The sequence below is a fragment of the Scomber scombrus genome, chromosome 15 (assembly GCF_963691925.1).
Source record: "Scomber scombrus chromosome 15, fScoSco1.1, whole genome shotgun sequence".
Classification (NCBI taxonomy): Eukaryota; Metazoa; Chordata; class Actinopteri; order Scombriformes; family Scombridae; genus Scomber; species Scomber scombrus.
Window position 1 is genome coordinate 16112651 of NC_084984.1, and position 13392 is coordinate 16126042.

Below are 13392 nucleotides of genomic sequence, written 5' to 3' on the forward strand. Positions count from 1 at the left end.
ATAAGGAGGAGAATGAGGAGAAGGAGGAGGAGGAAAAAGGAGGAGGAGGAGAAGAAGAAGGAGGAGGACGAGGACGAGGAGAAGAAAGGAGGGAGGAGGAGAAGGAGGAGGAGAAGAAGGAGGAGATGGAGGAGGAGGAGTAGAAGAAGGAGAATGAGAAGAAAAAGAAGAAGGAGGAGGAAAAGCAGAAGAAGGAGGAGAAGGAGGAGGAGAAGAAGAAGAGAAGGAGGAGGATGAGAAGAAGGAGAGGGAGGAGGAGAAGGAGGAGAAGAAGGAGGAGAAGGAGAAGAGTGCATCAGTGTGTGTTTATAGTGGATGGATGTAAGGAGTCCTCAGTCCTCTACAGGTATTTATATTATTCATGTCTTTACTGTAACCACACACACACACGTTAAACGAATATTTTCCAAATTTTTAAGGCCGTCCTTCATTTTGGACACTGAAGGTGATCCATCTTCACTCTGAGTTATTCTCTCTCCTGTCCAGCTGCTGACCAGTGTTCATATTAATGAGTTATTATATAGTTATTATTATATACTTATTAATGATCTATTATTCAGTCTGGACTTTAAGTAGTAAAATGTGACGGCAGCTGAGTTTCCTGAAATGGTGCCGATGAGGATGAAGGAGGTGAAAACAGAGTGATGATGGAGGATAAACGTGTTCAGAGAGGATTTAATGTTTCAGGTGAGGAGATGATGATGTCAGAGAGGGGTCACATGACGGTGTGTGTGTGTGTGTGTGTGTGTGTGTGTGTGTGTGTGTGTGTGTGTCTCTCACATGTGAACAGGACAGCAGCTCCTTCATGATGTATCCGTCGTAAATCTGCCGGCTGCGGCTCAACCTCTCCTCCTCTGAGTCCAGCTTCTCGTAGTCCTTAATCTGAAAACACACACACACACACACACACACACACACACACACACACAAACAAACACAGACACACAAGGTCAGCAGATTAGACAACAAAACAAAAAAACAAAAAGTGCTTCCTGGGAGGCCTGAATCAGAATGAGCTGGATTACAGAGTCTAATCTACCATGATGCCATCTAATCCCACACACACACACACACACACACACACACACACACACACACACACACACACACACACACACACACACACACACACACACACACACACAGGGACACTTTGGACTTACTTGTAGAACTTGAGCTGTGGCACGGCCTCGTCGATCTCGTTCATACAGAAGTCTTTAAACAGCAGGAAGCCTGGAGGACAGAGAGGAGACAGACTCAGTGATTTTATTATCCAATAAAAACGCTCCGTGTTGAGTTTCAGGGTTTCGAGTCGTACCGAAATATCTCAACAACGTTTGGATCGATTGGTTTCAAAAGTTTGGTTCAAACAAAAAATTTTAGTGTTTTATTTTGAAAGTCTATTAGTCGTTTTGAGTCTTTTATTTTGATAACCAATTAGTCGTTTCAGAGTCTTTTATTTTGACAGCCCATTAGTCGTTTTGAGTATTTTATTTTGACAGTCCATTAGTTGTTTTGGGTCTTTTATTTTGAGAATCAATTAGCAGTTTTGAGTCTTTTATTTTGACAGTCCATTAGTCGTTTTGAGTATTTTATTTTGACAGTCCATTAGTCGTTTTGAGTCTTTTATTTTGACAGTCCATTAGTCATTTTGAGTCTTTTGTTTTGACAGTCAATTAGTCGTTCAGAGTCTTTTATCTACAGAATAAAAGTCCAGCTTCTTAAATGTGAATATTTTCCTCTGTGACAGTAAACTGACTATATTTGAGACATTTGAAGACGTCTTCTTGGGTTTTAGGAAACAGTGATCAACATCGACTGAGAAAATGCAGCTTTAAATCAGTGTGTAAAACAGTGAAAAATGCTCTGAAATACCAAGTGAACATATTCAGATGTAAAAAAAACACAGAGATGTTGAGTTTACTGTCACGGAAAACTGGAAAACTAACAAATATTCACATCTGAGAAGCTGCTGAGAGACAATCTTTGACATTTCTGTGATGAAAACAAAAGATTTTGTTCTTTTTAGTCTTCTGTGACTGTAAACTGAACATTTGAGGACTTTGAGAAACACTGATTGACTTTTTTTAACCTATGTTATAGACCGAACGACTAATTAATTGAAACTAAACGTTAGTTAAAGGCGTAGTCGTTGCCATGACGACGAGTCGCCCGTGTCAATGAAAGACGTGTGAAGTGAATTTTATCAATAATGCAACGAATTCAAAGAGGAAGAATAATATATTTGCTCGTACTGTATAATGTCCAACACACACACACACACACTGAGAGCTACACCACTGTAACAGCTCCATTTACTGTATTAGCTTTAATGACAGATTGTGGTTGTCTTGTTCTCATTAGAGTCGCTACAGCTGCTGATTCTGTGAGTCACACACACACACACACATACACATACACATACACACACACACACACACACACACACACACACACACACACACACACCATAATTACAGAAAATGGTAGCAGACATTATTGGCTGAAAATGACACACTGCTGCTGCTGCTACTGCCGCGTCGCTCTCAAACAAACCAACAATGGATCAAAAATCTCACGACATGCAACATTATCTAAGGGGGGGGGGGGGGGTGGGATGCTGTTGCCATGGTAATTGCCTCCGTGGCTACCAAGTGTGTGTGTGTATCAGTGGTGTAAAAGATGGGATGTACAGTAGTTCCTAGAGTCATGTGATCAAAAAACAAAGATTATACTAAAAAAAGAAAAATTTATTAATTTATACAGAACTTTTCTTAATGTTACAAAGTGTTTTACAGAAGGATAAAAAAATAAAAATAATTAAAGCCGCAAGCGGTGATGGCGGGCCCTCGCTCACCCATGCCACCTGAGGCATGGCGGGGCTGTGGCGTGAAGCAGAAAGTTAGAAAAAACCTGGAAGGAGGCCAAAAATGCAATGTTTCGTTCATCCAGTAGGGGGCAGTCACAGGTAGTTACACATATGGTCTGGTGTGTTCAGGGCGGCCACTCATCAGTCATGTGAAGTTTGGAGTGAATTGGACAAAGCATGAAGGAGTTATGAGAGGTTGATGGTTCATCCACTAGGTGGCAGTAGAGTGTAACAAAACACAAGCGGTTGCGTTCAGGGTGGGACAGTGATTACACATGTGAAGTTTTGTGGAAATCGCACAATGATGATGTAAAATATGGCACTTCCTGTTTCCACTAGGGGGCGAGACGAGTGAGATCGCCTATGAGCGAATGGAGACGTTGAGGTCGGCACCCTGGACCTGTGTACCAATTTTCATGATGATACGAGTTCAATAAAGCCATCAAAAAGCCAAACGTATTTTCATGGCGAGGAATTGATGGTCGCCGCGTCGCCACACGGACGCCATTACTCGTAGCTTCACAGTCTTCATAATGTAGCTTCACCAACTGGTTCTGAATGAAGTTGATGGGGCAAAGTATGTAATTTTAATGAATCTTAGTTAACTTCCTGTTACCACCGGGGGGCGCTATGAGTTACGTGGGAAGTTAATATATCGGGACATTCAGGGCGGAGCCATCATCATGTCCAGCAAGTTTGAAGCTGATTGGATGAAGTATGTCGGCGTGAGAGCCACTCGTATGTACATGGCGAGCACGCCAAAGTTAGTTGAGCCCTGGCAGACACGCCCTTTGACCTACGGATGCGCAGAGCACAACTTAAGCTCAGCTAGGTCTGGAGATGTTGCGTACCTAATTTGAACTTGATCGGGCAAACGCTGTGGGAGGAGTTAATTTTAGGCGGGAAAAATCAAAACCAAAATGGCCGACTTCCTGTTGGGTTGAGGTCATGAGGTCAAGAGGCTTTTTTGCATATGTGGGTATAATACATATGTGTACCGAATTTTGTGAGCATAGGACAAAGTTAGCAAAATTCCCTATGGGCATTTTTGGACTTTGTAGGGGGCGCTATTCCGCCATTCTGCGTCGACCATGTGCGACCACCCAAAAATATCGAATTTCGGATGAGGCCGGACGTCCGTGCAAAAGTATAAGCATTTTCGCATTTGGGAAAGGGGCGAAATTGGGGCACGAAATGTCGGAATAATAATAATAATAATAATAATAATAATAATAATAATAATAATAATAATAATAAACATTACAATTTCAATAGGGCTTTCGCCAGGCGACTTGCAGTCGCCGCTCGGGCCCTAATAAACATTACAATTTCAATAGGGCTTTCGCCAGGCGACTTGTAGTCGCCGCTCGGGCCCTAATAATAATAATAATAATAATAATAATAATAAACATTACAATTTCAATAGGGCAGTCGCCGCTCGGGCCCTAATAAACATTACAATTTCAATATAGCATTTTTCCCCGGGGGTCTTCCATACCACATGATTACTTGATTACTTTGGGGTCACTTGCACTTTGGGGTCACTTCCACGTTGGGGCATGAACGAATTTCAATAGGGCTTTCGCCAGGCGACTTGCAGTCGCCGCTCGGGCCCTAATAAACATTACAATTTCAATATAGCATTTTTCCCCGGGGGTCTTCCATACCACATGATTACTTGATTACTTGATTTCTTTGGGGTCACTTGCACGTTGGGGCATGAACGAATTTCAATAGGGCTTTCGCCAGGCGACTTGCAGTCGCCGCTCGGGCCCTAATAATATTAATAATAATAATAAACATTACAATTTCAATAGGGCTTTCGCCAGGCGACTTGCAGTCGCCGCTCGGGCCCTAATAAATATTACAATTTCAATATAGCATTTTTCCCCGGGGGTCTTCCATACCACTTGAATACTTGATTACTTTGGGGTCACTTGCACTTTGGGGTCACTTGCACGTTGGGGCATGAACGAATTTCAATAGGGCTTTCGCCAGGCGACTTGCAGTCGCCGCTCGGGCCCTAATAAGATGCACAGGAGTAAACACAGTAATATCTATATGAATCTATCAGGCTGTGTGTGTTCGCTCGTGTCTCCGTCTGCTTTTTACTGATCAGCTTTAACAGGTATTAACCTAAATAGTGGACTAACCAGATATTTGGACTGTGACACAGATCATCAGTGGAGTCGCTGCGTCCTTCCTGCCAGACGTCACGTTTAAACGCGGCGAGATGACCGACAAACATCAGAGACTAAATAAGACTAAACTCTACTTTCTATTAATCGTTTATCACTAAATAGTAACTAATCACAACTATAGAGAGAACAAGGTGACGTCTTCACCCGTCCGAAGTTACTCAGTTTACTGTTATAATAACTTATTTAACTCATCATTAACTATCTACAACTCATGTGACAACGAAAAGAACAAAACATGTAATCTGAGAAGCTGAAACTGAAGAATAAGCAGAATTTTTAACTATTTCTGTTTGAAATATTCCTGATTTTTAAATGACGACTAGATGAATAATAAAATAGCTACAGATCATCAATCATTGGACTCATAAACTGATTGTTTTAGCTTTAAAATGCAGTGTAATGAACATTTTAACAGCACTGATCCATTGTGTGACTAATAAATATTGTTCTTTTGGTGGCAGATAGTTTGATTTACAGCCAACAAGTTGAATATTTTAACTTGTTTCTTGTTGGTAAAAAGTGAGAAATGTACATTAAGTTATTATTTATTAACTGCACAACCAGTAAACTATGATAATTAGTGTATATAGTTAGTGTGAAGTATGATACCAGTTCAGATCAATGACTTCAGAATGTTTAAAGACTTTTAATTTGATAAATTTAAACAGGAAGTGTTGATTATCTGAACAGCAGCTTTACAAAAAACACTGCAAAGAAAGATTATCTGAAATGATTCTGACAATCAATTAATCATTTAAGGTTGTACACATAAAATTCACTTTATAGTTTCTAAACTGTGATAAAAAGCTGATTTTTTAAACATATCGATCTGTAAATTGAAGAATTTCTTGACCAAATGAGAAATTCAACATGATTAAAGACGTTTTCGGATATTCATAGACCAAAAAACTCATTAATGATTGATAGTTTGATAGATATTTGGTGAATGTGACCTGTTGCACTGTTGGATCTTCTGTGGGAAATGTTTATTATCTTACATTTATCAAGACGTGAAGGAACGTTTGTGTTGTAATTTAAAACAGGAACAGACGAGACAACAGGGAGACGTCTTATTGTAATAAGATTAAAGAAATGACTCATAAAAAAAGAAGGAAATTAGACGTGAAGCTGATTTTTTTTAACTTATCGGACAGTAAATTGAACACAGTAAGAAATTCAACATGATTTAAGATATTATAACATACATTTTTAACCCTTTCCTGATTTATAGACCAAAAAACTCATTGATTGATTGATATTATGACAGATATTTGGTGAATTTGGGATTCTAATGTGTGTATTTGAGTTTAATGAACCAAAACCAAACTTGTACAGTTGGAAATGTTCATTATCCTAAATTTATCAAGACATGAAGGAACGTTTGTGTTGTAATTTAAAAGAGGAACTGATGAGACAACAGGGAGACGTCTTATTGTAATAAGATTAAAAAATGACTCATAAAAAAAGGAGGAAATTAAAAATTGGACATTAAGTTTGTCTCTGCTGGGAACAGACTTGTATTAAAAGAGTTTAAAATGAAGATTATTAACAGAAATCATCTGCAGACACTCAGTAACAAACACTAAATGAGCTTCTCAGCCTTTATAAAGTGTATCTAGTTTTAATTTAGTGTCTCCACTGATTCGGTTTGTGGCGCTCGCAGCTCGGAGTCGTTTGTTTGGGTCGACTTCACGCCGACTATCAGCCTCCCTCACTTCTTCCTCTCTGCTTTATCTCTGTTCCAGACGTGATGCATCATTTCCCCCTCCTGCCTCAGCGCTCGCTCTGACACCAACGCTCGCTTAACACTAAATTCAAATGTTTAAAAAAAAACAATCATTGGCACACACGCACGCATGCGCGCGCACGCGCACACACACACACACACGGCAGCACACGGGCATCCTTGTTTGCAGAAGGGGCGCTGCTCACACACACACAGACGAGGACTAAACGTGTGAGAGGTATTAGAGCGAGGGGGGGGGGGGGCGACACTTCTTACATCACCAAGACTCGAGGATTAACCTTAATCGCTGAACACTTCAACACTGCCCAGCTAATTCAACAAAACACACACACAGACACAGAGACACAGAGACACACACACACACACACACAGAGACACACACACACACACACACAGAGACACACACACACACACACACACACACACACACACACACACACACACACACACACACACACACACACACAGAGGTCAGAATCAGAAGCGAGTTCCTCTGTGCTCCGTCTCATTAGTACGATCACCTGAACTGGCTAAAAATACAGAGTTGGCTCTTTCTGACGACTGTGAGCGTCCTACATCATCATCATCATCATCATCGTGGTCAGCTCACAGCCAATCAGCAGGTCGGGGTCAGACTGGATCACAACCACTTAAATGTTGCTTAAAACTTGAGATTCATGAGAAAATATGAAGTTTAAATGTGTTAAAGTTTCCTTAAAAAACAGAAAAATGCAACTATGTTCAATTTAAAGCTGAAACCAATTAAAGCTGTATTGATTAGTCTGTTCATCAATCAACAGGAAATTAATCACCAACTATTTTAATCACTGTTTTGAGTAAGAAAACAAAATGCTTCCTCTTCTTCAATGTGAATATTTGTGTTTGAACATAATAAAACCATTTAATGACATTTTATAGATGAAAAAACTCACTAATTAATTAATAAAATATAGCAGGAGTTAAACATTAGATAACACTTGTTTATAATCAGTATATAAACTGTTAAACAATGACTTATAACACAGTAATGTAGTTATAAGCAGATATAATAAGACTGTTTAGCCTCCAGTTCTGAGTGTCAACAATAATAAACATTAATATGCTTTTACTACATTACAATGTGTTTTAAACCATTTATATAAGTTTTACTACATTATTTAAGCACTTCTTTTTTATAGTATTATTATTATTATTATTATTATTATTATTATTATTATTAATTCCTAGAGCCCACAGTGACGTCTTCAGACTCCTTCCAGTATGAATCAGTATTTAAACTTTTAATAAATAGCTTAAAACACACTGTAATGTAGTTATACACAGATATAAGACAACATATTTGATATTATTACAGCTGTGTTTTACTGTATTTGTTCATTTTTACAGTAATTACTTTATAAAATAGTATCGATCCTGCTGTGTTCTGGTATATATATTTTGGATTACAGTTTTTTTGACAGCTGGAAACATATTTTAGTTTCTTTTTAGTTTCCTATGATTAAACAAGAATGTGAACAATAATATATTAGTTTGTTGGAGTCATAATGAACAGTTTAAAAAGAAAAACAGGATAAACAATGATGCAGCAGAATCAGATATCATCTTTTTTATATTTCACATGTTGCTCTTTGTGTGCCTACATTTCCCACAATGCATTTCAGCCTAGTAGCAGCTAATATAGCACAGCTGGAGCTTCAGACGTCTACTAACTTCTCTTCTTTCTGACTCCACTCCTAAAGGTTTCTCTTTCTTTTAAAACGTTAACTATACTTTATTTATTTGTCACATTTGAATTTGAACAGCTGGAAACACACACACTGAAGTGACGGACTTCCCCTTTAAAAACAGACACTCACACCTGCGTTATGTGTCTTTTTTTTAATGCTCCACATATCTAAACAAACTCTCACTTTCTTTTAAGACTCACTTACTTTTTATTAAATCTGAATTTAAAGGGTTAACATGTGAAACTGTAACTATAACTTTATATTCTGCTGTTTTATTCTACTTTAGCTTCCAATTTGACACTTTAAATGTCTTTTTATGTTGTTTTTTATGCCTCCTTACTAAATAAAAGTTGCTTTGACATCCTGGCGGACACATTTTAACTGTGCTGCTGCCTTCTCTCTGTTCCCATTACTGTTATCTTTGAGGAAGTACACACTTGACCGTGTTTCATCAGGTCAACAGCGGCCGCCTGGGTCAACGTCAGGTCACGTTAAATAAGAAATAAATTAAAAACCCAGATAAATAAATAAGTGTATGTTTCCGCTCTACTGTAAAATAACTACATTTATAAGGCTTCTGCTCCTTCACTGCTGTCCAAACAGTCAGAGAGAAGCAAGCTGCTGTTCAATCTGAGCTCAAAGTTAAACAAAGTTTAAAAAGAAAAAAAAAGAATAGAAAAAAAGTGGCATTATTAAAAAGTTTCTCATTGAAGGGTCATGTGAGACAAGATGACTCGACTGTGTTGCATTATACATACACTGACCTTTACTGGTGGAAGAGCGCCAGAGAGTGTGTGTTTATGTGTGTGTGTGATTCCCATAGAACATCAGGATTAGCAAACAATGTTAAGTATTCTGCTGATCTTCTTGCTCTGTTGTCTGACTGATTACAGACTGGAGAGCCTCAATTTTTAGCTGCAAAAAGAAGAAAAAAAATCGCTCTTATTGAGCTCATGTCATAAAGTGAGTTTTTTTTAGGTTGTACATTCATTTGTTTGTTTGTTTGTTGCTTTGACCGTAGTTTGCTCCGCTGTCTGACAGTGATTACAGACTGCAGAGCCTCAATTTAAGCTGCAAAAAAAAAATAAAATATATATATATATATATATATATATATATATATATATATTTTGAAATGTGCTTTCATAAAGTGAGTTTTTTTTAGCTTTTACATTTCTGTCTGTTTGATGCTTTAGTTTGCTCTGCTCTCTGATGGTGTTAACAGACTGTACAATCTCATTATTAGCTATAAAACACTAAAGAAAATGCTTTTATTTTGAAATATAATTATAGAATGCAGAGCCTCATTTCATAGCTGCAAAAAAGCACTCTTATTTTGAAATGTGATATCATAAAGTGAGTTTTTTTAGCTTTAACATCTGTTTGTTGGTAGCCTTGCTCGACCGTAGACCGCTGTGCTGTCTGACGGTGATAACAGACTGTAGAGCCTCAATTTTAGTTGCAAAAAACAAACAAAAATAGCTTTTATTATCAAACCTGATTTCATAAAGTGAGTTTCTTCAGCTTTAACCGGGTGGGGAGTTCCGGTCCCCTGAAATGAGGCCAACGCGTAAGTATCTTAAAACTGCATTCTATCAAAAGGCCACCAGGGGGCGACCGTTTTGTTGTCAAAAGGACCTCCATCTCTATACAAGTCAATGGAGAATTCACCAACTTCTCACTTGATTTCTAACCTCAGTAAACGTTTTCAAAATGTGTTTATGGTCTCAATCGCTAGTTTAAAGCCTTCTTCAATGCAGTATGATGTTCATTTGTGAAATTTTGGCCTCCCTGATTTTATATTTGACGATAAAGTAGGGTATGCATTAGGGCGTGGCTACGTCGTGATTGACAGGTTGATTGATTCACAGGTTCAGGAGCGCGGACAGATAGACTGCAGGAAATAGCCGTGAACTTGTTTCACACCAACAGTTTTCTCCGGAGTTTTGTGGTTATAGTTAGTCGTAACAGCTAACTTGGTTAGCATCACCAGGTTGCCGGTGTAGACTGTGGTAGATCCAGCCCTCACAACCTCCCTCGCTCCGTCCTCTTGCTCCTCCTGATGCCCATATAAGTAGAATCCATGTTTTTATTTTTCCCGGCATGCACCTGAAATTTTCAAGATGGCGCTGCTCAGATCCGATACTATTGGCATCCGAGCAGCAGTCCACAAACCAATGGGTGATGTCACGGATGTTACGTCCATTTCTTATATACAGTCTATGGCTTTAACATCTGTTTGTTTGTCTCTTCTTTGTTCAGCCGTAGTTTGCTCTGCTGTCTGATGATGATTACAGGCTTGGCTTTTATTGTGGGATTTATTGTAACTGACACGTCTGTTTTTAAATGTGTTTCATTATTTAAAGACTGCCGACTCACAGTCACCAGCGTATCAACACTAATGTTTATTAATAAAATAAACTAATAAAATATAACACTAGTATCAATAAATCTATAAAATGCAGAGCAGCTTTGTTAACATTTCCTCCCTTTATACAAATAAAGTAACATTTCTTTGATGCATATCTCTGCATGTCTCAGGTGTGTTTATTCAGACGTGTCATCGTTTGGCAGATTCGCTGGACTGGATGTTCGCTGCACAGAAAAACAGACTGAGCGAAAAATAAAAAGAACAGGTTCGCTGTTAAATAGACAAAAAATCCACTAAATGAAAAGTATAATTTAATTGCTGTCGCCTGTTTTTTTTTCAACACAAAGTAAATAAGAGAGAATATTTAAAGTCTCAATCTGCTCTAAAATCATGTGTTTCTTCTTCTTGTTCTCTTCTCTGTGCAGTTTATTTTCAAAGTCTCTCTGAGCTCACCATAAATCCCACGTTACCACCTGTACATACGAGTAATATTTGAGACATCACAGCTAATTGGGAGTCCAGTATTCAACTTTGTGAACTTGAAGCACAAACACTGAAAATAGTCTTTTTTATGGCCTTATTATGATGATTATAGAGGGGGAAACATAATGGATGATACTTTTGCACGGACATATTTATAGATTTTGTGTTTTTCATTGAGGCAGAAGGAGGAAATGTAATTTTAAGGATCTTTAATATGGTAATTATAGTTGTTTGTGAAATGTAAAAACACATTATTGTTCCAAGCACAATATTTTTATGTCTTATTGTAAGTTTGGAGGAAAAATTCAAGACTTTTGAGCAAAGAATTCAGCACTTTTTTAAGACTTTAAAGCCCTTAACACCATCCTACTTTCACACACTTCCTTTACTGCTGTGAGATCGTGTTACCAGCCGACTTATTGGAGCTTATTTACAAAAAGAAAAAAAGACACAAAATGAGCCGTGAGCCTTTTTCACTTTTGGCAGGTACAAGTCTTTCATCACCGCTCGACTGTTTACAAAACTTAAAACAAATGACAGAGCGGATGTCTCGTCCTGGAGCGCCTCCGACTGTTTGCACAGGCTCAACAAAGCTGAACTGTACACAACAAGCAACTCCGCTCTGAATTAACACCTCGAGAGAAGAAGAAGAAGAAGATGAAAAAGACAACAAGCTGAGAGAGGCGGGCGCTGTCTGGAGAGCAGGAAGTGTGATTTATACATGTTGATTAAGATTTAATTGAGCTCACTGGACACACAGGACGCGACAATAAAGAGCATATGGAGAGTAGCTGCAAGCCTGCTGGCTGAACGTCCAGCAGAGAGGTTAAATGTAATGTAATAACTGTGTGTGTGTGTGTGTGTGTGTGTGTGTGTGTGTGTGTGTGTGTGTGTGTGTGTGTGTGTGTATACTGCACCAAACACACCAGCAACCTTCCTATTCACAACCCATCTCGATCTCAAATCATTACAGACTGCTAAATGAACCCAATGAACCCAATAAACCTACTGATGGTTTATATGTAACAGCAGTATAGTGGAGCTTAGTTCGTATGATTTACATTTATATAACGTAGTGATGTTCAGCGTAGTTACAACATCCTCGGACGCCATTTCCTGTTTGTCAACTTTTTAACTGTTTTGAGCGAAACCATCCGTGTTCTCATAGTGCTGCATGTTTCCATAGTTCTCAGTGCACTGAAAATATTAAAGTGTAATTACAGAAGAAGAGATAGACTCACTGACTGTGTTTGAGTCAGTGATAGATAAGTGTTGGCAAGATGAGCAATTCAAAAATATGTAAAAACTATCTTTAAAGCAGCATCAGGTTTGTTAAAATGTACATTTAGTATTTTTGTTGGTTTTATATCATTTGAAATGACATTTGCACCATTTTTTACCAAAAGTAAGACTGAATGCTCCTGAAAATGTCGAATGGTGTAACCACATAAGAATGATAAATATTACATATGTTATCCACCTACAGTGTATTTAAGTGGACTTATAATAATAATTACTTCATTTAAAACATGTAAATGTTTCCTGATCTCCATGATTCCCCAGATGAAATGTAATATTTAGAACAATTGTATTCCATTACCTTTATTTAATATTAAAAATGTAAGATCATACCAAACTAGTTGATATGGTGTTTTATTGAGAATTTACTGTTTTTAAGCAAGTTGAAATATTCGGTACAAAGTTTTTATGGTTACACCACTTAGACATTTTTGCCATAATCCTCTAATATATTCTCTCAAAATGGATTAAAAACAAAAATTTGATGCTGGGTCCACAAAAAAAGAATGTGTGCAAGTTCATACGTTTATTTTCACATTTTAACCCCTTTAAAATTTGACTAAACCACATGGACACTAAATAAACATCACTGACTGTGTTTACAAGCACAAAATATTCCAGTTTTTGCCCTTATTCCAAAAAAGACAATATTCCGACTAAGCTGATTACACGGCATTACGCCTGGTGAAAAAGGT

At 38.0% G+C, this 13392-nt stretch overlaps 1 protein-coding gene across 1 annotated transcript in view; it reads right to left on the reverse strand.

The window, feature by feature from the left end:
- Nucleotides 1-724: 724 nt before the first annotated feature.
- Nucleotides 725-13392, reverse strand: part of LOC133995215 (beta-adrenergic receptor kinase 2-like) — a 68575-nt gene continuing 55907 nt past the window's right edge. Inside the window, exons 3-4 of the mRNA XM_062434548.1 lie at nt 1160-1233; nt 725-882 (exon numbers count right to left, since the gene is read on the reverse strand). Coding sequence (XP_062290532.1) covers nt 1160-1233 — 74 coding nt within the window. The 3' untranslated portion in view covers nt 725-882. The remainder of the gene's footprint in view (nt 883-1159; nt 1234-13392) is intronic.